The sequence below is a fragment of the Lichenostomus cassidix genome, chromosome 12, assembly GCF_008360975.1.
Source record: "Lichenostomus cassidix isolate B80296 chromosome 12, HeHo_3.0, whole genome shotgun sequence".
NCBI lineage: Eukaryota > Metazoa > Chordata > Aves > Passeriformes > Meliphagidae > Lichenostomus > Lichenostomus cassidix.
Genome location: NC_139493.1, coordinates 9,334,192 through 9,360,396, shown reverse-complemented (window position 1 = coordinate 9,360,396; position 26,205 = coordinate 9,334,192). Strand labels below are relative to the sequence as shown.

The window sequence follows — 26,205 nt, the reverse complement described above, 5'->3', positions numbered from 1 at the left end:
TAGAGCTTCAGAAAGAGGGTAAGGTTGTTATAGGGCATGTTTGGCACACTGGCACTGTAAGAGCAATAAGGTGCCATGTAGGAAAACACAGTTTTTCTGAAATAATCTCTGTCATAGATTCCCCATGATAAGTTATTAGTTAAGATGCTGTATCATTTAAAGTGAAGATCATTTCTACAGAGGCAGCCTTGATGGAGACCTCCAATCCAAATCTTCAAGGCATCAATGAGCTTGGTGCTTTTGTACCTTGCCATGTTCAACCTATAGACTAGTCAAAAGATCCCTTCTATGGTTTTATTTGGGGAAGTTCAATAGTTGCTTTCTTCCATGAGCAAAAAGGTCTGGTTTTTGATTAACATTAAACTTTTATTCGAATCCAGTTTGGGCTATTTGCTTAACTCAAGTTACACAGTTGTATAGTTTTCCAAAGGCAAGTAAGTATAAATACAGTTATCATGAAGCTAGATAAAGACTTTTAGCTCATTTATTCAGAGCTTCATTTCTGGCTTACAAGTGCAAGTAGTTTGCCACTGACTGCATGAAAAGCTGCAGAAGTACCAAGAGTCTCAGTCAGAGATACTGATGTCACAGCTCCAGAAAGGACACATTCAGTCAAGAAGAGCTGCTCCTTCACATCAAAGTCTGCTTTCCCTTGGCTGGATTTTCACTAACAAACCCAAGAGTAGAATTATATCAAATTTTTGAATTAACCTAACTAGTACCTGTGAAGTTTCCTGGCACATCAGAAAAATGCTGGGAGGTACTCTCCTAGCTTGGACTTTTTTGAGTGTTTTCCCTCTGCCTCTTTTCTAGCATACATCCTGAATTAATCTGGAAGAGCAACAGCATAAAATCCACACAAGTGCCTTCCTGCCATCCAGTTAACCTCCTTCATCCTTGTGGCTTGCATTTATAGAGCCCCTTTGGTAGCTCATAAGGCTTCTAGGAAGTAAAAATAAATTCTGAAAGCTTGTTCCAACCTGAAAACTACCCCCACGCTCCAGCCTCAGGGTTACAAAGGAATGGCTGCTGTTTTTTTATTCAGAGCAGCAAAGAGTACAGAGCTGGGGTGTTGCTGGGTAAGGTTTGTTCAAGTAGGACCCTGGATGAGCTGCATGGCAGGTAATCCTCAAGTCCTTTCTCTGCTGTTGTTTTCCCCCTGCAGTTTGTTGAAGTTGAAGGACAGATCACGTCATTAGTTGATCTGCACCCATCCTTCCTAAGGAAGGGTTACCGACGGGAAATCTTCATCGCTATAGTGTGTTTCCTTAGCTATCTTCTGGGACTAACTATGGTGACTGAGGTGAGTAGTACCAGTGCTGCAAATTGCCTTCTTTTTGAACTATTTTTCAGGCCAGTTTTAGCTATGATTGGTACTGTAAAGAATTAGCCACTCAGAGGAGAAGTGCTTTTTAGACGGAGGGTCTTTCATCCCTAGATCTGGAAGCATTTTCAATGGGAGTTGTATATCCCTTCCCTTTTCAGTCACAGGAACAAAAATGTGAAATCTCATTAAATTCAATCTGATCTCAGGTACCAGTCAACATGAGTAGGAATATTAACATCTAGCTCTAAATGATGAAATATATAGAAAACCTTCAGCAGAGCACATTAAGAATCCATCCAGTGGCATGCAGAAAAAGAGATTTTTATCTTATTTACACCTATTTGAATTAATTAAATACCACTGGATTTATTCTAGTATAAACAAGACAGGAATATGTTCCAGTGCCTGCAATGTTGTGATATTTATCTTCAAAATAAAATCCAAGTCAGATTTTAAAAACAACTGGAAGAGCACAACTGTGGAATGTAAAATAGCACCTGTAAAAGAGCTGCCCAAGCCCCACAGTTTTTCAAGTGCAAGTGCAGAGTAGTGAGCGTAGAGTCTAACAGCAGGATATAAATAGAGTTATAAAAGAAAAAATGAACTATTTTCATTAAAATAGACCTTTCACTCAATAAATAAATGAAAGCCTTCCTGATGAACTGACTTTCATTTTTAGTCTTTTGAAGGTGTTAATGTTAGAAGGCAACCTATTATTTCTTTACATTATTTGTTTCTTTAAAATTTCAATCCTAAAATGCTTGTAAGAAGGAATGGTTTAAGTGTCTCAGTAGATTATACTAAGTGGCTTAATTTTGTTTAATCACTGTGTTGTTTGGAATTCTTCCTGTAGTAAACATGCCTATTCCCTGGGGAAGGTAATGCCAAATATTTACCTTACCTACTTGCTTGATGCTGCTTCTTGTGGGACAGGAATCATTGGGATATGCTTGTAGATGTTACTGGAAGCTGGGCCTGAATTCTTGGGATTTTTTTTCCTGTTGCATCCTAACCAATTGTGTCTCTCTTTTACAGGGTGGCATGTATGTTTTTCAACTCTTTGACTACTATGCAGCTAGTGGTGTATGCCTTTTGTGGGTTGCATTCTTTGAATGTATTGCTGTAGCCTGGGTTTATGGTAAGTGAGAATCCTTTCCTCTGATACCTTTTGATGAGTCAGTGACAATTTTGCTAGCCAAATATTCAATCATTCACCCCAGAGTCTTCCTCCCAGCAGCACACACATGCCATTAATATAAATTTGCCCTCACCTCTTGGAGACAAATTTGCATCTGGGATGAAGCCAACCTCCAGTGTTTTTTCCACAAAAAATGAGTATTTTTCCATTGCTAATTAATAAGGGCACAATTAAGCATTTTCGTGTGTTAAGTTTAAAGGTGAGAGTTGAAAGTGTGGCCAGCCGTGAACATATCTGTTTGTCTCTCAGATAATTTCCTTTCAGAGCTGCAATGTCCACAGGGACAAGCCAACCAAACAGAAAGTACAAAAAGAGAGCTGAAAGTGTATTTTGCCCCATTACTTTTAGGCAATGCCAAGCTCCAGGGTCTGTCAGTGGCCACTGTAGCTGCCTGAGCTGTGGCAGGGGAGTGATCAGATGTTTGCTGATTAGGGCTGGTCATTTCTCTGATTCTCCGTGTATTCTGTCTCCTCAGAAAAGCAAAACAAACGAAGCCATCATTTTGCACCTGTCAGATTTCTGTAGAAGCAGGTGCACTGTTGGCTCTCAAGTCCTTCCCATGGTGATCCCTCTGGGAAGTTCAGTGAGAGTCTGGAGAGAGGAGAGGGTGTGTGATGGGGGCAGGAGGGATTAGCATCATAGTCTGCAGCTGAATAATGAAGGGAGGGCTGGGATGAGAGAGTCCCCCAACCTTTGAGCTTCTCAAAAAAATCATCTTGGATTTCACAGCTGTGGGAAGCATTTGGAAAATACATCTGACACCCTAATCTTCCGTTTAAATACCCCTTGGGGAGCCTAGGAAAACAGCTTTAATCCTACAGTCCTTACAGAGCTTTTATTTGCTCTGTTCTTACAGGCGCTGATAATATTTATGATGCCATTGAGGATATGATTGGATACAGACCTGGTCCCTGGATGAAATGGAGCTGGATTGTGATCACACCAGTTCTCTGTGTGGTGAGTACTGACCTGTGCTCTTTTAAGTCTTAACACTTTGCAGTGCTGAGCCGCCTCTTACTGCTTCTCTTCAAGGGAAGGCTGTAGCATTCAGAGGCCAATTTGCAAAGAGAAGCTGAAGGCTTGAACATACCCCTCAAAGACATCATGTTCTCAGATGTCAGCTGTTAACATGACAGCTCTCTACTCTCTACTGTGCCTGCACAAATAGCAGTTGGCTACATTTAAGTGGTTTTTTTAGGATTAGCAGAATTCTACATTCATGAAGAGAAAACTCAGTCTGCAAAGAGCAGTCTCTACTTTAAGACATAGGACTTGTAGGCCATTGTAACAAAAAGACTCGAGAGGTCTGATGCAGTTTCAGCTTGAGGTATTTCATTGGGTGGGAAGAACACCCTGGTAATCTTGCAGTGTACAGCAAATACTTGACCCTGAAGAGCAGGCAGTGTACTGCAGCTGTTCAGCACCATCTCTTAGCACTCTGTCATCACACAGCAGATGCTATAAGCAGATGCAGATGCTCTTTCAATGATTTAAATGGAAGAATAATTCCCCCACTGGTTTAAAAAGCATGTTATCCATCAGCTGTGCCTTTCACTTCCTGTCTTCCTCAGGGCCAGTGGTAGCACCAGCCCTACTGTTTTTAGCATTTTTTGAGCTTCACTTTGTTTTCCTTTCTCATCCACAGGGGTGCTTTATCTTTTCTTTGGCCAAGTATAAACCACTGACCTACAACAAGGTCTACACATACCCAGACTGGGCAATTGGCCTGGGCTGGGTTCTTGCCCTTTCCTCCATGATCTGCATCCCTATGGTGATGGTCATCCGCATCATCCAGTCAGATGGGTCGCTCATTGAGGTAAGAGCAACCAGTTGTCTGTCTAGAGGAGAAAGGGAGCTTTAACTTGTGTTTTGCACAAAGTACTGCTTGGAAAACTGCCACCTTGCCCAGGCAGGGCAAATAAGACTGTTAAAGATCACCTGTTCTTTGGGCAAACAGTAGAAACAGAACAAACAAAAAGCCTTCTGTCCTCAGATAAACAGAAAGTGATTTTACTCGTGTCCCACTTGTGCAGCTTCCAGCTTGGCAAATCATTACCTCCACGTGCAGTTAAACACTCAAGGACTGAGGTGTTTCTGAGTCTCAGGTTTCTCTTCTGCAGTCCACAGGGACACAGAAGCACTGTCCTGAAAATTGCTGAGAAAGCAAGAGAGAGAGAGAGAGAGAGACACCTGGGTCAAACCTGATTGTGTAAAAGCTCATTGAATTTCAGGGAAATCCACACCTGTGAATTGTGTGGCTCTCAGGCATGGCCTTCACTGTGGGGGACTAAATAAAAGCTAAACCCTCTTGACAGTGAGCTTCACTTTTTAGCATTTTAAATTTGTTTTTATTTCTTTTCAAATTGAAACACCGCATCCAGATTGCCATGGTATTTGGAAAACTTTGCATTTGATTCAGACCTGACAGTGCAGATTCCCTTGGGTTTGGATTTGCAGGCAACCTCTTGCTCTTCACAGTTCAGCATGTGCTCTCTAATTTGTTTTCCTTGCAGTGGAAGGTTTTTAGAGGCTGTGCAAGCATGAAACTTAGCAATTCTCTTCTAACTTTTCAGATCAGTTTTGTTTTTGCCTAATGAGTTGGTCTTAAATGCAGTTCAGGGTATTCTTGGAGTAGAAAGTGGGACACTTTGGGTTAGGGAAAAAGAGAATAGATTTAAAAAAAAATACCAAACCCAAACATTTCCCAGAGCACAAACACTTGCATTTGCTTTCATCCAAGTGTTAATGGTCTTTTTCAGCTGTGGCCAGGGCATAAGTGTTAATTTTCCTGCCTACATTGTCACCATTGTCACCATGAAAGACAAGTCTAAAAGTAGCCAAAACACTGCTCAAAGACCATGTTAGGAAAGGAAAGAGGGTAAACACTGGTCAGATGCCATTTAGTTCTTCCTTTGTGAGCTGAGATGTAGGACAGAAGTTGCCACTTGGCAGTGAAGGCTGGGCTGAGAGGCAGAGCCGTTTCTAAATGAGGAAGGAGGACACACATCATTTGCAGCGCTGCAAGCCCAGCGTGCAGACTGCTGGATAACACTGGCGACACCCTCCTGCCTGACTTCCCTGCCTCGAGCTGGGCTCTGCAGCCGAGCAGGAGTTGAAGGCTCCACAGATCCTCCCATCCTTCCAGAGCCACAGCCACCAGCCCCGTCCTCAGAATGCCACGTCCTGCACGGGGAGACACAGAGCCCCTTGGTCGTCTCACGCCTGCTCTCCTTGTCTCTTTCAGAGGATAAAGGCAGTGGCTGCCCCCAAGGAGGTGAATCGGTGGTCCAAAGAAACGGAGAGCGGCACCCCCTTCTGCCCCAATGGAACTTCGAATGGCGGATTGATCAAGCCAACTCATATCATTGTGGAAACCATGATGTGAGCTCTCTCTGTGAGAGGATAAACCTGCTTTAACTGCCGTTTACTAACCATAGATTCTCATAGGACCAGGTTTACAGAGCTTTATATTTGCACTAGGATTTATTTTTATTTCTCACAGAGAAAGTTATTTTTTGTGTGTGTGGTTTTTTTTTAATATTTTGTAAGGTAATCACAGCAGACATCTCTCTGTAGAGGGAGAGCTTTCATATCAGACTAGACATATTACAGGAATTTACTATTATTGGGTTTTTTTAAATATATATATCTTTATGTCTAACTATTATACACCTTACCACTTGAATTGATTGTCTTGCCAGCAATACATTCAAGTCTCAGAAAGCAATTTTAGGTGCTGGTATGGTTGGGAGCAGGGTAACCTACAGAACACACAAAAGGAGCTCTGTTGAGAGATACGATTTTTTAAAAAATGCTTCTTTCAAGAGAATTTTCAAAGGTGTAGTATTTCCACCCTCTGGTTCAACTGTGGTAAATGACAGGCATCAGGGTCACTTTAGGGAGTGGGTACAGTTCTGCTTAGTGCAGTCCCTGGAGAAGGATATAGCCAAACAGCTGGAGCAGGGAGTTGCAAGGGATGCAGAGAAGCTGGGTGTGAAAAGTCTTGTGGCTGTCCCTCCCAAGGACAGCACTGGGACCCTGTCACACCGACAGAGGAGGACTTGAGGAAGGCAGTTGCAAGATTTGGCATGGTTCAGTCTTTTTTTGTTGTTGTTTTTGAGATTTTTTGAGGCTGGTTTTTTTTTTCACTTAAGTGAAATGCCTGCTGTTTGTGTGTGAGCAGGGAGGTTGAGTACCTGCTCCTGAGCTTTCCAGCAAAGTGTATTTTGGTCTGGTGGCACTGGTGAAAACTTGAATTCTGCAAAGTGGGAGGGCAGCCTGTCCCCAGGGCAGCAGGAGTGAGCACTGAGCAGCCAAGAGGGGAAAAGCAGCACTTGCCCTCTGGGTGCTTCAGGTGTTCACTTCCTCATTGGGACTTTGGTTTGGGGCAGGAAAATAAAGGACTCACTTTTGGACTCTGACGGTCCAGAGGTGAACACAAACCAGGTCATCCCTGACAGGAGGAACAAAACCACTCACCTGGTGTAACTGGTATTGATAACAGACACGTTGTTAATAATAATAGTAATGATGATAATAATATCACACAGCAAACAGGTGCTTTTCATCCATGTGTCTCAAAAATGCTTTTCCAAGTTCAGTAACCAGGATTTGCTTTATTTATTTATTTGGGGGAGTGAGGTCATTGCTGTTGGAGGAACAGACAAAAGGACTGAGTCCCTTGTCCCATGTTACTAAATAGCAGTAGTGGACCTAGAGCCCCGAGTCTCCTTGCTCATCACTGGGATAAACCATTATTTTATTTTATTTTACTTTATTCTATTTTATTTTATTTTTAGGGGGGCTGGAGGGTGGCAAACATATTTATGAACCTTATCTGCTGAAGAAACAGGGCTCTTTGGAATTTAAATTAAAGCAAAGGGAACATGTAACACTGAAATATTTTGTATTGGTCAGAAGTAGTTGGGTACCATTCCAGGTGAGACTGGGAAGTGAAGAGAAACCACTACAAGGAGTATAGGAGTGGGGGTTCCACTTCGTGTGGTGCAGGTGAATGTTTCCATGGGGAATTGAATCCCTGAAGACTGTCCAAAACATGGACAAAAGCCTTTTTCTTTTCTTTCTTTTTTCTTTTTTTTTGTTTAACTTGAGCAGGTTGTGCTGGGAACAGGTTCTCTGGCGAAATTCAGCCTTGTCTTGTGGGCATTTTATTAGAGGAAGAGTTTTTTTCATATGATACCACAGGTAGTCTATCCAAAGGTATTTAGGAGAAATGCTTGATAAAAGCAGAGTTTGTATCTGCTTACTCTGCTCAGTCTGTCAGGGCAGAGTTTGTCATTTATTTAAACAGGAACATAAATAGTTCTTAACATTCCTACACAGCAGTTTTATTTTTTTTTTCTTGTCCCATGGGCTAACTGGCCACAGCAGCACAAACATTTCTTAACTTATTGGTTTCCCTGGAACAGAAACAGGGAGATTTAAAACTAAGAGATGGACCAAAATAATTATTAATTAAAGAAAAACATTGCTGCATTTATAACTTCCAAATCTTTCTAGTTTGAATTTGTAGATACTTTTACAACAGAGAGCTGAGTTGCAGCAACAAAACCAACCATGGTAGAATTACTTTTGTTTTCTTTTTCCTGGTTGCTGTATTATGACAGTTCTAAAGGAGACTTTTGCACAGCTGGAGATGGCAAACATCTAATGACACCTGCTGGGCCAGTGGCAGAAACCATCCAAGGTCACAGGAGGAATTCTGAGAGCTAGAGGGTGTCATCAAGTGTGCCCAAAATAAAGAAACATGCATACAGCTTTTTTTTTTTTTTTTTTAACAATCAAAGTCAAGGAAATGTAACCAAAGATAATTCTCTTAGTGGGCTTCAGCTTGGACTCTCATTTTTGAGTTACAATCAGTGTCTGCAGTAAACAGGCACAGGTGAAGAGAGAGTAGAATGTTAGGGGGTCTAAATTTATGGGTTTCGTGAGTGCAGATGAAACACTGATGCTTGATTTATTTCCTTTTTTATACACATACATTGTCATACAGCTGTGTTTGAGATTATATAGCTTTCACGTGACTTTTGTGCTATAGAGCTGAGACAAGCTTTAGTTAGGGAAAAAAATGGTTTGGCTACATCAAAGATGTCTCCAGCAAGTCAGCTGGGTGTTTAGGCATCTCCCGTGTTGTGGAGTGTCTTTGAGGGAAGAACCAGAGGGATAATACTACACCTTTCAAAGTACAACTTCTAGAGACTAGAACCCAACCCCATTTCGATACAAACTGTGCCATTCAAATCAGTCGCTTCCATGTTCCAAGTGAAAATGTCTCACATATGCAACAACCTCGTCGAAGATTCCCTGTGTCAGCTTCCCTGGCCCTGCTGTGCTCTCAGCACGACTGCAAGGGAGGGCTGGGACTCACCAAGAGCCAAGAAATCATTTTTTCTGGAAAACAGTTCCCCTCTCCCCTCCTCCCTCACACGACAAAAAAAAAAAAAAAAAATGTACCTAATTCTTGTTTTATCTGGGGTTTGAGTTCCAGAGAGCACACTTGCATTTTTACAGTTTGGGGTTTTTATCTAACGATTTTATCAGATTTCTAAACTTTTCTTGGTGATAAATTTGCATTTCAACATGATCCTCTGCCAAATTTATTAAAAAATAATTTTTAAAAAAGTTTGTGTTTTCTACCTATTTTGACTGCAAAGACAGCTGATTTTTTTCCTATATTTACTTGTTTAAACTCTTATGACCTATTTTACCTGTTTTGTGTAAATGAGGAACTCTGTGTTAAAGCATCATGACTAGTCATAGATGAACTGGTTTGGATCTAGGGAAAACTTAGTGCAGTTTTTGGCATGAGACCTTTAGAACCAGATCCCTGAGATTTAAGCCAGCATAAACCAAGACAAAACGCACACCTTTTCATGTTTCATGTACTTTTGTATTCATGGGGTCTTCTGGGCTTGAAAACGGCAGATTTTCAGCAGTATTTATTTCCAGCTGAACTGAAATCAAGAGATAGTAGAAATGTAAAGGGGAACATTTTCCCCATGAGATTTTTCTGACCTGTTTCTTGTTTTTCTCAATTTTCCAAACCTTTTCAGTTCACCTGTCACTAGTGATGATCTCTCTGAATGAGCATCTATTGTAAGGGACTTTACCAGTAGTCTGTATCTCAGTATTTAAACAGTATGATTTCATAAATAGAACTGGTTTTTTATTGTTGTTGTTGTTATTATTCTATTTTTCCTTCTCATCCATAGCTTTCCTTTTCATCTGGTCCAAACACATCCATACACTTAGAAAAGTCCTCTTTAAAGTTTGAGATAGTAGGTCCACAGTGGATTTGTTTTTGTGTTGTAAATAAAAATACAAAAGCCTGGCAGCTGTATTTGGCAACTAGAACAGTGCTGGTGGCCACCCTGCAGCAGCAGCAGTGCAGCTCCTGGAATTAGGGGTGGAGGGGAGTTAGGAATGATCTGCTGGAGCAGCTCAGCAAAATTGATTTTCACTGCTGTTCTTGGAGAGAGGAGGAAATGAGAAAAAGTAGGGGGAAAAAATGCAGCCTTACAGTTGCTGTAACACCAAAAAAACCCCAACAACATCAGCAGAGCTTTTATTGCCGCCGGCAGGACAGCACCTCCTGCAGCTGTTTCCAGTCCTGTGTGCATCCTCCTTTCCCAACTGCAGATGCTCCTGCTTCCTCTTCTTTGTCTCAGTGTTAGAGAACTCAAGTAGATCTGAAGAGACGTGGACATCTCCATTCAACAGATCTTTTCCAAATCTCTTCCTGGTCTGTTCTTTTTGGTTTGTTTTTTTGCTAAGAAGACTTTCAGTTTTATTGAGGTTGTTCTTGTCACACTTGGGTTCAAAGCTCCCACTTGTTGCATCAATGGCAAACTTCCAGCCGTGGGAGGAGGATTTGAACATTTTTGAATAACTGATTATTAGCTTCCATGTCTTGTGGTCCCTGCAGGATCACTCATGGAGGCATAATGTATATAAAATGTTAAATAAGCTGTGCATTGAATGCAGTGGACAAGTTAGTTAAGCAGCTCAAGTACACTTGGAAGAAAGATGACCCTGACATCATTTCCAAGGAGATTCAATGGAAGTTGCTCACTTTCAGTAAAAATAATAAAAATAAATCTGTGTTTAAGTAGACTAGTAGATGAAATCTTCCACCCTCATATGCACGCACACAGTGGGGACATTGCTTCTATTCCTAGGCTGCAAATCATGTGTGTAAATCTTGCCAAGCTGTTCAGGATGAGGATTGAGGAGGTTTAGGCACCACTTGCCTGCAAAGAGCCAACCTGCCAAGGTGCCCAAATGGTCTTTCCTATATGGGGGTGGTGGAAGAGGGAAAGTAATAACAAAATCCTGGACCATGGCCCCTCCAAGGACGCCTTAAGGTTGGATTTGAAAGCCCTCCTGGCTCCTTGTGGGCACCACATGGCTCCTGGCATGGGAGGTTGGGTGTGGTGTGGGTTCAGGCAGCTGCCCTGGACTTGTTTTCTCCGAAATCAGCATCCAAAGCCTTGTGGTTAGGATTGACGTGTAGTTGTGTGTTTGTATATTTGCATGAGCAAAGGTCAGGAACTGTCAGACCCTGGTAGCTTGTTTTATTTCTTATAATCAAAGATAAGCTTAAGAAACAAAGTATTTAGTTGATTTGGTGACCCTTGACACCTAATAAACCCTCAAACTACTGCAAAAGAGGTGCCCTAAGCTCCATATTTTGGTCACAGAAATTTTCTTATGGTGTAAGTGGTCAGTTTTAGTCTATGGGAAGGATTGCTCAAGAGGGACTTGAGTATAACCAACACCAGCACCAGCTGGAAAACTGCCGAATCCAGCCCCGCACCCTCCACCGGACTCTGGCTCTTTTCTGCCAGCCCGAAATAAATCTTGTTGTACATGGACAACACTTCTCTGGAAAAAAAAAATCAATTTGTTTGTTTGTATTAAAAAATAAACAGAAAAAGTCACATTCTTTGTGTGGTTTTTTCCAGATGTCATTGGGAATTGGTGATTTCAATTTACCCATGTCCTAAAACAAGAGCAGAAATAGCTTGAAACACCATTTCACCAAAAATAGGGATGAGCTTGAAATTTTGCAGGCTGAAAACTTTAGGAAAACAAATCACCCCCCCATCCCAATCAAAGGTGGAAAATTTTAGTGACAGGGTTTGTGACTGGAAAAGAGCCTGACCCTGCTGGTAGTGCTGGGCTATTGAATGGCAGAGCAGACACAGCCTTTTTGTATTGCTGCTGTGTCCTCATTTGAAATAATCAGTAAAAGTGTCAGAATTTAATTACCACTAGCTTTAGGAGCAAAGTAAATTGAAGAGAATTTTAAAGGGGTGAGTTTTGGAGGCTTGTTCCCTGTGGCTCTGCAGTACACAGCAGGATGGTGCTGCTCACTTTCCCAGCTGCAGCGCAGGGAAAACATGGCCTGACTTGAGAAATCAGAAGAAATAGTGGGAAAAATAAAGCTATTTAAAAAAAAAAAAAAGTGGAACTCGATGATGCTAAGGAGCTGTGCAGGTGCTGTGTGTGTGCATTTGTGGGGGAAGCTTCAGCCCTGTAGCACAGTAAGCACGACTCACACTGTTCCTAAATGTACCTGCTTCTGCAGCTCAGATGTTAGAAAGAGTTGAATCTTTTTTTCAATATATATAGAAAAAAAAAAGAAAAAAAAAAAAAGAAAAAACCAAACAGTGGCAAAATTATGTTGAGAGGCTGATTTAAAAAAACAACAAAACCTGAGGGGGCAAGTTGAGTTAGTCCATGACCTGCTCCTGTCCTGGAAGCCAGCGCTGGTCTCTCAGCATCGCAGCATCCCAGTACTGTTCTGAAGTGCTCGTTGTTCAATAGGATGTTATTTTTTCTCCAGTGTAATGTAGTGATTGTTAAATGATAATGTTGCCAGGGGCTTCACATTGTAAGAGGTGGTCCATCTTGTTTGATGTATTTGGCTAAAACAACAGTGGTGTTTTTTTAATTATTTAAATTCCTAGCAACTGTGACTACAGTAATGTGATAATGAGTAGCACATGCAGCGAGGAGGCGAGGGCGATGATGGCCTCCTTAAAAATGTCATCTGAACTTTTTTAAAGAAAAAAAACCTTAAAAATATTTTTAAAACATTTTAAAACATTTTTTGTGTGTTCCAAAACGGAATATTTGTATTTGAAAAAAATCCTGGAGTGTAATTTAATCCTAAAACCCCCTAGCCTTTGTGTATATGGTAAATGTTTGTATTTTGCAGTTTCTGTTTTGCTTTTTAGATAAATAAAATGTATATGGATATTTTTAAGTCATCTTTGCTTTTTTAGATGAGTTTGTAATCACCTTATAACTGAAAATAAAACTTTCCTTTATAAACCAGCTATGCTCTTGGATGATTTTTTTAGTCTTTGAGTAGCTCAGTTTTTCCTTTAAACCTATTACTAATTTGGGGGTTGTTGGTGTGGGGGTTTTTTGTTCTTATAAAATACTATATATATATAAAATATGTGTAATCACAATCTAAACTTGACATCTGTCATGGTTTCACTCTGGTTGGCAGCACAGCCCCACGCAGCCACTCACTCACTCCCTCACCCAGTGGGATGGGGAAGAGAGTCAGAAGGGTAAAAGTGCAAAAATTCATGGGTTAGAATACAGACAGGTTAATAATTAAAAAGTAAGGGGGGAGAAAGAAAAAACTTTACAACAAAACATATCAAAGGTTAAAAACAAAATAAAAATAAAACAAGTTACGCAAAAGAAAGTCATTTCTCACCAGCCAGTGCTCAGCCCATGCATGGCACCACTACTGTGAGAGCTCAAAGACATCAGAAAAGCCCAACAGGAAGAAAAAGAATCAAAAAAAAAAACAAACAAAAAAACCCCACCCCAACATTTCTCTTCCTGGTGTATGGGACTGGTAATTTCAAGCTCACCAATGGCCTCTTCAGTCAAACAGATGGAGGTTAAACCAGCGTGTCCATTCCTGAAGTCTTCATTTGAGGTGGGGAAAGAAAAAACCAACATGAAGGTGGCTACTCCTTATGAAAATAAAGTATTTGAGTCTCACTGCTGAGCCTCCAGCACCCCATGCCCAGGATCAGTTCCACAGCTGTCTTTAGTTGGGGATTTTTGGCTTGGTTGGTTCTTCAGCTGGGTGTGATTGAGGACTTTGTCAGGAATTTCTCCTCTCATCAGCACAGCCTGCAATGCCTGGGCTGAGCAGCCTGACAATGGCACAGACAGCAACTGCAGTGTGTCTCAGGTTAAAATAAATAAACAGGGAATTAAAAAAGCCAGTGAGTGCAACGAGCTGCTGCTGGAGGGTTTCCACTCCCTGCCCTGGTGGCAACCATCTGCCCAGGGCTGCAGCTGCTCCCATCTACCAAGGGCCATGGCTGAGAAGCGACATCAACCCCACATCAGCAGGATGTGCTGCACACCGAGGCAAATCCCAGGGAGCAGCTCCATTCTCACCTTTTACCTGGGACACACCCTGAGCCCCAAGGCTCACATTTCATGGGTGCTCCTTCAGCCTCCTGTGGCCCTGGTGCCTCGGTTGGCTCCACATGGTTTTGGCAAGGCCCCAGTGCAGAGCCCTGTTGTGAAGCCTTTGCCCCAGGAGGGCAGCCAGAGATGGCAGATAAGGCTTGTTTACGTGGCAATGATTCCCCAGTCTAACCAGGAGCATTCCTATTCCCTGCTCAGCCTCCAAAAATTCCTGCATTGCCCTCTTGGCCACGAAGGGTTGCAAAACCCAGCTCACCCTTTCTGTGCTGGTGAGCAGAGATGCCCTATGGCCTTTCTCAGGGAATGTTCCAGCCTGTGCTGCCCATACTGGGGGCCTAGGGAAGAAATCCTCGATGTATGGACACAAGGAGCTGTGCTCTGGGTTCGTGCATTCATCTCTTGGGATGTCTGCTTTCAGAGGTGGGATTATTTGGCCACCACGGTGCAGCTCCCCAAGGCATCCTGCTGCAGCTGCAGGGTTCTGAGCACCAGATGGGACATCTCCTGCCAGCACATCATTCTCCAGCAGTTTTCTATGCATCCCCAGGGATTAACCACCGCTTTGCAAACGCTGCCACACCACGGCTGCCACGTGCCTTGTGGCGTCAGTGTTTTGTCATGGAGCAGCTCAGCTTTAAGCCAAGATTTCCAGTGTGGAAAAGCTGCAAGCAGTGCTGGAACCACATGCACAAGCATCTCCAGCTCTTCCTGTTAACAGCTACAGCAAAATTGCCTCTGTGGGCACAGGAAAGGGAGCAACCCAAGTCCCACTGCCTGTGGTGGTGGCAAGGGACAACCCCAGCCCTACACTGGCAGCCCTACAAACAGTGGCCTCCCAGCAAAACCCTCTGCATGGCCTCCCTGCTGTCCTTCGAGGTGTCTCACAAACAGGGTCCCCTGGCAAGTTAAAATGTTTCTGGAAGTGAAGCGCTGCCTCACTATCATCCTCCAGCAGAAAGTGACACAAACCAAAACAAATGCATTTCATTTGCTTTTATTTAATTAAAAAAAAAAGTCAAAGTCATTCCAATCCCATTTAAATACAGAGATTTACAAATAGGTCCAAAACAGGACTAAAATATTCTTTGAAATGCTGTACTTTTAAATATTGTGCTTTCATAGATACATAAGAAAATTAGCATATAAAAATACTTTACAAGGAATACACTCTAATATATGGATAAAAATACACATTTAAGTAATGCATTTCATCTTCATATCATTCAAAATGCATAGGAAGGGATACAAGGACCAAGTTTTTCTTCTTCCTTTTCTTTTTTTGTTTTTTTAAAGCCTTTAATAAAAGTCTTCATTAAAAACCTATAAGAAGCCCCAGAGAGCTTCCACTGCTCAGAATATTGCATATAAAAACACTTTCAGCTGCACTGTCCATGTTCCACAGTATCAATTATGGCACATTAGCTAGTTGTGGCAGCAATGGTATGGGATATTGCATACTCAAAGAGAAAATGGCTACAACGACAAAGAGCTGGATGGGGCTGTGCCTGGAAGAAACACCCGATTCATTGTGCTGTCACAGGGATACTGGGGACAGACAGTGCAGGGACTCCTGGCTCAGCAAAGCGACACACACGTGCTGTACACCCACCCAACACCCTCCACACACCACGGGTGTGCAGCTGGGGATGGAGGAACTGGAAGGGCAAGCAGGGAATGGGGGCAGTGGGCTCTGGAGCTGCCCTGTCCGACTGAGCGAGCACCGCGACTCCACTGCCCAAGCTTTCCCGGGGGAAGCGATGCCAGGCTCACGCTGCCACCAGGACACAAACATCATCATAAAGTGCTAATATGGGAAACATGGCAGGCAATGCAAACGTCACAGCCCCTCTGCCACACGGGGCCATGGGCTCTTGGGTGGGAGGGGAGTGGCCACGGGGCTACGAGAGGCCAGCAACAGGCAAAGGGGCACACACCACCCAGCCCACAGGGATGCAGGGACACAACCACTACCCAACCACTACCCATGCCTCTGCCTCAGGGGAGACAGCAAGGTTTCATTAATCCAAAAAATTAATCAGGGGCAGCCCTGGGAATTTTGCTATTCTGCTATTTACATCCAGGCACAGGCCAGGTTTGCAAGCAGGAGATCTCCATAAAGCTCAGACAAACAAGGGGGATTCAGGAAGGTACTCAAGGCCTTTAGCCTTGGGTTTGGCCTCTACTCTGTGCTCATTACTGAGCACAGGTAGACACACTGCTCGTGGGAATCAGCCCCCCACCACAGGGAGAGACAGACCTGGCAGGGAATGTGGATGGGGCTGGCAGGAGATAGCTGCAAATACCAACTTTTGCACAAGAATTGCATTTAGCCACTCTCAAGCACATTTTGAAGCCTTTTAAGCAGCTCTCTCCACAGCCCTGCACCCAGAGTGCAAGGGGCTGCAGGAATTGATTTGCCAGCAGTGTTGAAAGGATGGAGCTGGGCACAACATAAAAGGAAAGGCATTTCAGTCCTGCTGTACGCGATTAACTGAGCAAACAAGGAACATAATAGCACCATGTGTGTTTGTAGGATGGCCAAGGCCTTTCAGGGTGAGGAGGATGTCGGAGGCAGGACCCTGCACACTCGATGGCAGGAGCACAGGGGGATGCCCTGCCATGGGGGATGGCTGTGGATGCTCCTTCCTCCCGTCGGCAGCTTGTCCCACTGCCGTCGCTGCCACAGCCCCAGACGCACACCCAGCTCAGACCTTCCCAGCAATATTTGGCGTCTACAGGCTCACTGAAGACCCACCTCCCACTTGCAGGTTATAGTACACACAGCATTTACAAATACCAGTGCAAAAAAAACAGGAAAAACACCCCAAATACCACAAGAGCTCAGCAGAGGCATCGTCAGCTCTGCTCCTGCTGCTCAGAGCATCTGGACACTCGCCTTGACCTCGGCGCCGCAGGGCACCTGTGCCGGGAGCTCTCTGTTCCCCTCCGAGGGAGCGTTGGCAGCCAGGGCCAAGGGGTTCCGGCTAATCACCAGGTCCAGCTTATCTCCAGCCTCTGAAATCAAGGGAACGGCCAGACAGCAGTCAAAGTCTCTCGTTCGGACGCGGTTTACCTGCCGGGATGGAGTTAGGACATGCCATGGGGAGGAACAACAGAAAGATCATGTTTGTTAGTCAGCAAATGCAAGATTAGTGCTAAACCCCAGCTGGAATAAACATACAACTCTTGGGGTCCCTGATTCCAGGTTCACAATGGAGCAGAGCAGAAGCACCCCTTCAGAATGAGCATCCATGCTTAGTTGAGGAATGATGCAGTAACTGATAGAGGAAGGAGAAAAAAAGTCTGGACCAGGCATGAACACTGACCCCCAGTGCCTGGGGCAATATTACAAGTATTAAACACTGCAGGGCTCAAAACCAGTTCTGTTCAAGCCTGTAAAAAAAGTTGCCATTTTCCATTATTTCTTTTGCCATCATGGCTTTTACTGGCCTTAATTTGTGGTGCCAAGTATTCAGCACCCAGAAAACAAATAAAGCCCTGAGGCTTCTGGCAACTATTTTCCAGCTCAGCCAAAAGTAAACCCAGACTATACTGAACGGTTTCTGCTTCCCCTCTCCCCATTTATATCCTTCATTCCATAGGAGTCTGGATGCATTTCATGTGGGCTCAGGAGGCAGCTGCAAATTCTCTCTGTAGGATTCAGCAGTGAAAGCAGTTACTGCTGGCTCTTGCAGACCTTCAAGCACATTTCTAGCCTGGGTCATCTGGAGAAACCACCCCAGCTCTCTTGCCTACAGCTACCAGAACACCTGGTCTTGGTGCCATGACAGAGCAGGCTGGCAAATAGCACTGGGATTGGAAGCAGGGAAGGGAGAAAATAATTTCCCATATGCCTTTGGAATGAACATAACCCCTGAGGCCAGGTGTTGTTCCTTCTTTGGGTAAGGGCTGGATATCTGGGTCTGTACAACCCTTCCACCCCAAGCCCCTTCCCAGAGTTAATGCATGCCCCTGCAGCTGGGTCTGTGAAAGCAGCATGTCCCCCAACCCTTGCTGATCCACACAGACACCCCAGTACTGCCTCTCACAGCAGAGGGACAATTTCTAGCCCACTCATGGACAAGGAGAGATAAACCATGAGCTTGCTCTGCCCCTGCTCTGTGCCAGCCAGGCAGCTCTGGTGCAGAAGTGCCATTAGTGCAATGCCATGCTCCAGTTAATCCATGCAGCCGAGAGGCAGAGGGTCTGTGACAGCAGGGATGAGGTGTTTCGCTGGCCTTTGGGCACATCATGCCCACAATCAGCAGCACCGTGCAGCATCCTCAGCAATGCATCTCTGCACTTCTTGAGGGGAGTCACCTGTAGCACATCTGCAATCCCTCATTCCCAGCTCCACGTGTCAGCGTGATGGCAGTCGCCTCGTGTGCCTGTAGGTGTGAGCTGTGCGGCACAGCGTGTGGAAAAAGGGTGTCCAAAGTCTCCATGCCGCTCTGTTTGGGATTTTGGGCACACCTCCCAGAGAATTTGGCACTCGCCAACAGCGACACATCCAACATTGAACAGAAAGGCAGCCCAGAGCCTAATTAGCTTCTTGTTCATTCTTGCACCATCTTTTATTTGAAGCCGAGAAGGAATAATTGTATAGCAGCCAACTGGCTAGAGACCACAACAAGCTTAAACAAGGTTCCCCACAGTGCTGCCAGTCCTCCAGTTACCTGATGTACATAAAGTATTGGCTCTAATCCGACTGCAAAGAACCCCCGCCTAGAAATTAGTAAAACTAAACATCTGAGTGTTTCCAAATATGGTCACAATATCTGCGTTTCCAAATGGTGGCAATTTTTCCATAGAGGCTGCACTTCCTTCAGTTGCTGTTTGAGTTGCTTCAAAGCTAAAATAGTTGGTTTTCATCCATACAGAGCTTCTCTCCAATATCCAAAACTCACCAGGCTCTTTCTGTCCCTCTGGTAGTCCAAAATGCCCAGGGCACATTTATCACAGACTGCACTTTTGACCAGAGTTTTTATTCTGTTTCTGAGTCAGCTATTTCAGATGAAGCATTTTCCAAAGAAAAATATCCATAAAAAATACTTTGCTTGAAGGACGTGTTTCCTAGAAAACTCTCTGTTGTCAAAGGCATGCACAGAACTTCATGAACATCACTTCATTCCACAAGGGGTTTCACAGGAACACATATTGGTCAATACAGTCTGGTTCATCCAAAAACCAGGAATAGGACTGAGGGTGAGGAAAGGAAGCAGCACAGCTTTTTGCTTGTTTTGAGCTGTCCAAGCTCAAAAAGGCCAGTGCCAGAACAGGCTGTGCCCTGGACTAGTGTAACCTAGGAGTACCTGGGGCACCATCTGAAGGTACTACCTAGTGATTTCTTTTTATAAAACACAGGTCTCATTGAGTGTTGGCGGCTAAGAGCTCACCTAGTTGGCTAACTATTACCTTTCATTAAAGTTAGTGCTGCCATGGATGGGTCTCACTTCTCTCTTCCTCTCAGCCACTCATTCACTCCGTCCCAGCCTCCAGAACTGCATTTTGCATTTATTACCTGAAGCACTCTGTCATATGGCTTGAGGCCACACTGATCTGCTGGCCCATCCGGACGGACCATATTTACATAGACACCTTTTTCTAACAGGCCATCCGACAGACTGAATCCAAAGTCTTCACTCTCCGGGTCTTTGTGCAGTGTCATCTGGAGAGGCAGAAAGAGAAGAAGCAGAGTAAGGAGGTGATGTACAGGGTTGTGAGGAGTAGCACGAGTAGTGTGTGCAGACCTACACCAATTCTGCTCTGGGTCTCCTGGGCAGGTTTTTCTCAGCCTGGGCAGATAACACAGACTGAGCCTTATTTAACTGACACCATCATTACAGGGAGATCACCTGGAGAATTGATTTGGTCACTGGCATAAAACCAACCCCATGACAGTCCCTTGCCCTTGGATGTGGAAGGAAACCCAAGCTGTGTAATACAGACAGCAATCATGTTTCACCCAAAGAGCAACAAACAAGTGTTTTTAATGGAGCATCGCCTTCCCTGGCCCAGGTTATGCTGTGTATCTTCTGTGTGTGCCAGACCAGCACATGAAAAATCAACATGTTCTCAGGGAATTTTTAATGTAGTGAGTCAAATGTGAAGACAGCTCATTTTTAATGCATCACTCAGCAGGAACATCTAAAGTTCTCCATATTATTCACAAGTTCTTTCCAGAAAATTCATAGCAGTAAGTGCTGATGTTCTGAGGACAAGAAATGGGCAGCCTCATCAACCTTCCCTGGGGCACATAACACTTTGGCCTTGTCTAAAGGGGGAGAGCACTGCTGGAAGTGTGTCTTGCCATGGGGTAACACTGGGAACCAGGGACAACTGATTCCCCAGCCCTACCAAAATCTCTATGCCTCCCATGAGCTGGGAGTGCATCTCCTCCAAGGTTCCCCCTCCATGACTGTGCCCATGGCTGGGTGAGCCCCATGGATCTGCAGTCCTGGGCAGTGACAATGCTCAGGATGACGCACAGGAGCATCCCACCTGGCCCCAACCTCATTTCTGAACACAGCCAACACCAGATGCTCCAGCAGAAGGAAGAGTCACCCTATAACATGCCTAATTACACAGCCATTCTCCTTAAGGTAAGAAGGAGTTTTATTTAAAGACACATTTGCCATGCCCTGAAGGGCAAAAGCAGATCAAACATGAAAAAGTTGTTTTTTCCAGCTACCATAACTGCAGGTTTCATTCTGAAGTCACACTAGGAAAGAAAAAGGCAATCAAATTTTTGAAACCTCTCCAGCTCCCTTCCCTGCTTGCATTCTACATCAGCAGCTTCTACAGTTAATTACTTTTTCTAATTACCATTGCCTTGCACCGTGGTTAAACTAGCTACATTCAGCTGGATGCTGAATTTAAACCAGTATCCCACCACTGAGGTGGAGTGGAAGGAGAGGGAAAATAAGTCATTTTTTATTTGAGAAGTGGCCTTCTGAATGGAGTGTGCCACAGGAAAAGAGCTGATGGGTCTCCAGGGGGCCATTCTTGGAGCTCTCTCACTTTTATCTCTATCACCAATTAACAAACTCCAAAACACAAGGACCTGGAAATCTTGTATATAAAGAGAAATAGCAAAGCACAGGTTTGAACCCCACTGAATCACAGCAGCTAAATCCCATTACTCTTTTGAAGGGACTCCTTCATCTTAATCTGATCTTCTGGAAACCTTTGCTGCAGACCTTGCAGAGGGCCAGCCTTAACAAGGACCATTTCAGACAGATTTTTTACAAGGTTGCAAAGCCTCTACAGCTTTAACCATTGTGGGACTGCAGCGGCACAGTTACACCCACTGTGGGCAACACAAACCTTGTGAAACTCAAGGGGGGTTGGGGACATGATTTCCTGCATCTCCTTCTCTATCTTCTTCATGTCCAAGTTCCTCTCATTCTTCTTGGCCGGGGAGCTGCTGCCCTCAGTCTGTCCATTGGTGCAGCTGGAGTTGGCTTTCCTCAGAGGGCTCATTCCCGAGGGGTTGACAGAGTCCAGGAGCAGCTTGCTGCCCTCCAGGCCCAGGTTGTGCACACTCCCTGTCATGATGGAAGCCTGCGGGGCAAGGGCACAACGTCACTCTGCTGAGTCAGTGGCAGGAAGAGTGGCCATGCGGCCACTAAAGCATCACAGACAAGGCGGCAGCACTGCTCTCATTAATCAGAGAAGGACCAAGAAGCTCTTGCTGTTGGCTGTAAGAGCCATTCCCAGACCTTGGGAGGCTGTGTCCAGGTCTGAGGCTGAGCCACTTTGTGCTCTCCATCCCCCCGCCAACAAGGAGCTTCATCTCAGAAGGAAGTATTTGGGAAGCATCGCCTTATTTTTCCACGAGCCCTTCTACACAAACAGGGCCAGGTAGGCCTCATCCTGTGCAGGAACCATTTTGATAGTCAAGAAGGATGAATATGCTGATCTCAGGGAGCTCCCAGAGGAACCAGAGTCTGCCTGATTCTCCAGCCTACCTCTGCAGGCTGCATCTCCCCTCCAGTATCACACAGTGCTGGCAATGGCCCAGAGGAGTCAATGCCTCAGACTCCACTGAGGCCAATTCAGCACAAAAATTAGGATTTTATCTGTCAGTAAATAGGAGCTGCCACTGAGCAAAACTGAGTTAAAAATATGAAATTAAGTAGTATTTAAGCCTGGTCATCCTTGATAGCATCCATTAAAAGATGCCCCTAAGTAGATTCGACTCCATTTGGCAATGCTTTTCACTAATGAGATTACATTGATCAAAGCTAATGAAGGAGTCAAGAATCCAGTCTGTGGAACCTCAGCTGGCTCCAGGTCATAGAGTCCATTTAAACAGCGTAATGAAACCTGTAATTTCAAAGTTCAGGCTCAAAGAGTCTGCAGTCCCAATAAATGTCAAAAGATAGAAGAAATGAAAGAAATGGTAGGGAGCAGACAGCAAAATTCTTCAACACTAAACATGGCAAGTCAAAGAGCAATTGATCCTGTGCACAGGGGAAATATCATCCAACTAAATCTCTAATCAAGACCCTCCAGCTCTTTGCTCCAAGATGGAACAAAGGCAAATAAAGTGAATTATGGTGGCAGTAGGAAAATGCCAACACTACCGTGTTATCCCAAAAAGGGTTGGCTAAAATACAGAAAACCTTTCAGCTTTACACTCTTCAGGTCTTCACATGACTGGATCAGCTCAAGTTTGGGCAAAATTCAAATACCTGCTACGTGCTGGAAGGACACGGACTTACCACATACTTGAAAGGCAGACTGACAAACAACAGCCCAGCCAACCAGGGTACATTTGGTCACTGCCCTGGGGCAGCCTCAGCCCCCAGGATGTTGTGCTGTGCTGTCCCAGCAGCAGCACTGCAGAGCCAGGAGAACAGAAATCTCTGGGCACACCATGCCACTGCCCTCCCCCATGGGCTGCAAACACCAGCCAGTGCCCAACAGCATCTCACTCCATCTTCAAGGCATTTAAATCCTCTTTGCAGCATCATAAGCAATTTCCTAAAGATTTTCCATAAGCTTTAGGTTTAGCGAAAGTAGCAAAATGGGTAATTCCAGACTTCTCCAGCCTCTGGCTGCCCCACATTATTTCTCTCATTTCTTGGCTGCCCTCAAAGCAAAGCAGAGACACACACTTCACTGGAAAAGGCCTGTTTCTTCCCATCCTCATAGTCTGGATGTGGATTCCTACTGCGTGTGAACTTGTTTCCAGGCTATCATGGGTCACTTTGCACAACTCTTCTTCTTTTTCAAAAGCAAAACATGAAGGGCCAAATTTTTTTTTTTAAATACAAACAAATCAAATCTCTGACTGCCATAAAATCACAGGAGGCTGAGAGCTGGGGCTGAGAGCACTGCAATAGAGCAAAGGCCCCAGTGAGCACTGCACAGCCCACAGCACACTTCAAAAAAGTGTGAAGGGCTGAGCACATGGAGAGGGAAGAATAGATCAGCAGTATTTTGGATTTGATAAAAGGGGAGTTGAACCCAACAGATTCCTGCAAAAAAGAGAGCACTTCCCTTCTGTCCCCAAAAATTCAAAATATTCTAGAAACATGCTTCATACACAGAAACCCTGAAGGTGCTCAGTAGGATTCCTTTACATGTTTAAAAACATTTCTGTAAATGTCAAAGCTCCCAACAGTATAAAACAGCAATTGCACTACAGATCCCTGGAAAAGGAAAGAAAGTCCAACAAATCCCTTCTTTTTGCATTTAGATGCCAGCAGAAAATAAATATTTATGCACCATTTCAGAGAGACAGAGAGATACTTTCTCTTAAGCAGTCAACAACTGTTCAGAAAGGTTGAGAGCAGCTGCCTAAACTTGTTTCTAAATACATTCAGATCCAGGAAATAAGTGATCAAGGGAAAAAGTTATAGTTTGGTAGGGCTGAGGATTTGGGATTTGGAGTGTGGTTTGGGGTTTTTATAAGTCAGCATTTCCTTAAGCAGTCAAGATAATAAAAGCAGCATTTCATGCTTCAGCACAATAAATTTAATTGAGATTTCCTCCTCCACTTACAGTTGCTAAGGATCAAGGAGGAAAGGACAATTAGCAAGTCCCTTGTCACCATACAAACCAAAACAGGACTTTCCCTTTCGACCTTCAATTAGTCAGAAGTTGCCTTTATTTCTCTGAAGCCTCAGCAATATGCAACTGCACATAAAAGCAGTTCCTCTGGGAGTGATGGAGGGCATGACTCAGGGAGTTCTCCCCAGTCCTCTGCACCTGGAAGGCACAGGGAGAGATGGTCTCACAGGGTCCTGCTCCTTCGCTCAGGCTGTGGGAGCTGAACGAGGGAAGGGAGCAGCACAGGCCCCATCCTGCCAGGCAGGTTTGCTTCCTGCTGCTCACAGTCTCAAGGGGGGCCTTTATTTGCATCCCATGACTTAGAAATCCAGGCTCCTCATCCTATAACCGGACACAATAACATGACCTCCAAAGCATTTTGGATAAAGAAAAGAGAAAGTGGTTTGTGAAGAGAGGAAACACCTTTATTTCTGCAGGAAGCAATTACTTTCTCAAATTTTTCCATGGGGAAGGCTGGCTGAAAAGCTTCCAATTACCTATTTCACTAGCACAGTTTCCGGCAGAGTGACAGCTGAATGCAAGATACGTGTGTCTGCCTGCACTTGGAGCAAGCCAAGGCTTAGTCCCAGTGGGGTTCTGTGGAGCTCCTTTTGCTTGGCCATGAAGTGCTCTGGACAGACAATATCTTTCCGAGCAGAGGGTTTACCACTGGATAAGGAAGGCTTGCCAACAGTCATGTGAAGATTATTGGCCAGCAAGTTCGTGAAAAGGGCGTGAAGTTCCTGGCAGGCAAGACATGGGCTCAGGGAAAGAGCACATGCAAGCAGCTGTCTAACGAGGCACAGTTATCCATTAGCACAAAGCCTGACATGAATTAAACCCAAAGCCTGACATGAATTAAACCCAAAGCCTTCTTCACACCATCAGCACCTCAGGGATGCTACAGCCGAGTAACAGGTCTGGGGGAACAGTCTAACATTTACAGAAAGAGCAAAACAGTCAGGTCAGCAGCAAATTCAGAAAATTATTTACCTCAATCTCCCTCAAAAGTTCAGACTGGCCGCATGTTTCCAAATCCTCCAAAGCTTCTCCAAAAACACGCCAAAAATTGTCCTCATGAGTGGTCTCAAGGCCATTTTGGCGGTTGGGGTATCTGTTGTAACGTAGGAACCAAATATTGTCAGCACTCTTCTGCAGCAGGGTGAAAGCTGCAAGGCTACAGCAAGTGTCTCACCAGTAAAAGCAGACTTGAAGAGTCTTCATATACAAAAGCAAACAATATGAACTTTTCAAACAAGAGTCCACATACGAGACCTCCATGCATTTACTAACGGGGCAAGTGTCCTTCAAAGGAAGAATTAAGTTGGTGTAGTAATGTCAAAGTTCAAAGGGTAAATTAAAAAGTGCCTGTAGGAAGATTGTAGGTTTAGGAAGACGTTTTGGTGAAATAGAGAAGTGAAAGAAAAAAGGATGCATTATGGGTAAACCAGGAGCCTCAGAGACTGTTAGTACAAAGGCTGATGGGATAGAGCTCAGATCTGAGACACAGAACACCTGAGAAGAGAGAGAAAAACACAGAGGGTAACAGACATGGTGAGAAAATGATAAATACATTAGGTCTCTATGAGAGTAAATAATGCAAAGATGTATATAAAAATGATTGCCCTGGGCTGGACGAGCAAATGCACACTATAGCCAGCAGCATCAACAGTGTCATGTACAACCCATACAAACCGAGTTTCATTTGCTTTGGGATGACCAGGGAACTGAGCTGTTACTTTCAGGAGGTCTCTCTTTTTTTTGCTGCATAGCAGTCTTGGCACTTACAGCTGTGTAAAGTTTGCCACCAGTTCTGTCTACAACAGAGAGTAAGGTTAGAGAGAACCTCTCTCAAGCTGGTACAAACCCATGTTAATGTGAACACCGTGTGCTGGGGGTTCTGGAATTCCCCACCTTGGCAGATTCTGCACTTTTTATCTCTGACCACAAGCCAGGGTCAATTCTCATACCTCTAAATCAAACAGCAATTGAACATGGTGAAATCCTCTGAACAAGCTACAAAAGCAGGTGATGCTGGATACTGCTTACTGAACACCAGACTGCAAAACTCAGACCACCAGTGGTCAGTTTAACAGGAGCCTCTTGAAGGACACTCTCTGTAGTGTTT

General features: G+C 44.3%; 2 protein-coding genes across 5 annotated transcripts in view; one reads left to right on the top strand and one right to left on the bottom strand.

The window, feature by feature from the left end:
• The window catches only part of SLC6A6 (solute carrier family 6 member 6), a 57,228-nt gene extending 44,341 nt beyond the window's left edge, over positions 1–12,887 (top strand). For both annotated transcript variants that reach the window (XM_085072555.1, XM_085072553.1), the window contains 5 exons: positions 1,166–1,303; positions 2,363–2,465; positions 3,382–3,482; positions 4,171–4,341; positions 5,770–12,887. In XM_085072555.1, coding sequence (XP_084928681.1) covers positions 1,166–1,303; positions 2,363–2,465; positions 3,382–3,482; positions 4,171–4,341; positions 5,770–5,910 — 654 coding nt within the window. In that variant the 3' untranslated portion in view covers positions 5,911–12,887. The remainder of the gene's footprint in view (positions 1–1,165; positions 1,304–2,362; positions 2,466–3,381; positions 3,483–4,170; positions 4,342–5,769) is intronic.
• A 2,109-nt stretch (positions 12,888–14,996) lies between these two features.
• GRIP2 (glutamate receptor interacting protein 2) overlaps positions 14,997–26,205 on the bottom strand; it is a 249,423-nt gene continuing 238,214 nt past the window's right edge. For all 3 annotated transcript variants that reach the window (XM_085072550.1, XM_085072551.1, XM_085072552.1), the window contains 4 exons: positions 25,071–25,191; positions 21,345–21,581; positions 19,540–19,686; positions 14,997–17,091 (listed from right to left, as the gene is read on the bottom strand). In XM_085072550.1, the coding sequence (XP_084928676.1) occupies positions 16,894–17,091; positions 19,540–19,686; positions 21,345–21,581; positions 25,071–25,191 (703 nt within the window). In that variant the 3' untranslated portion in view covers positions 14,997–16,893. The remainder of the gene's footprint in view (positions 17,092–19,539; positions 19,687–21,344; positions 21,582–25,070; positions 25,192–26,205) is intronic.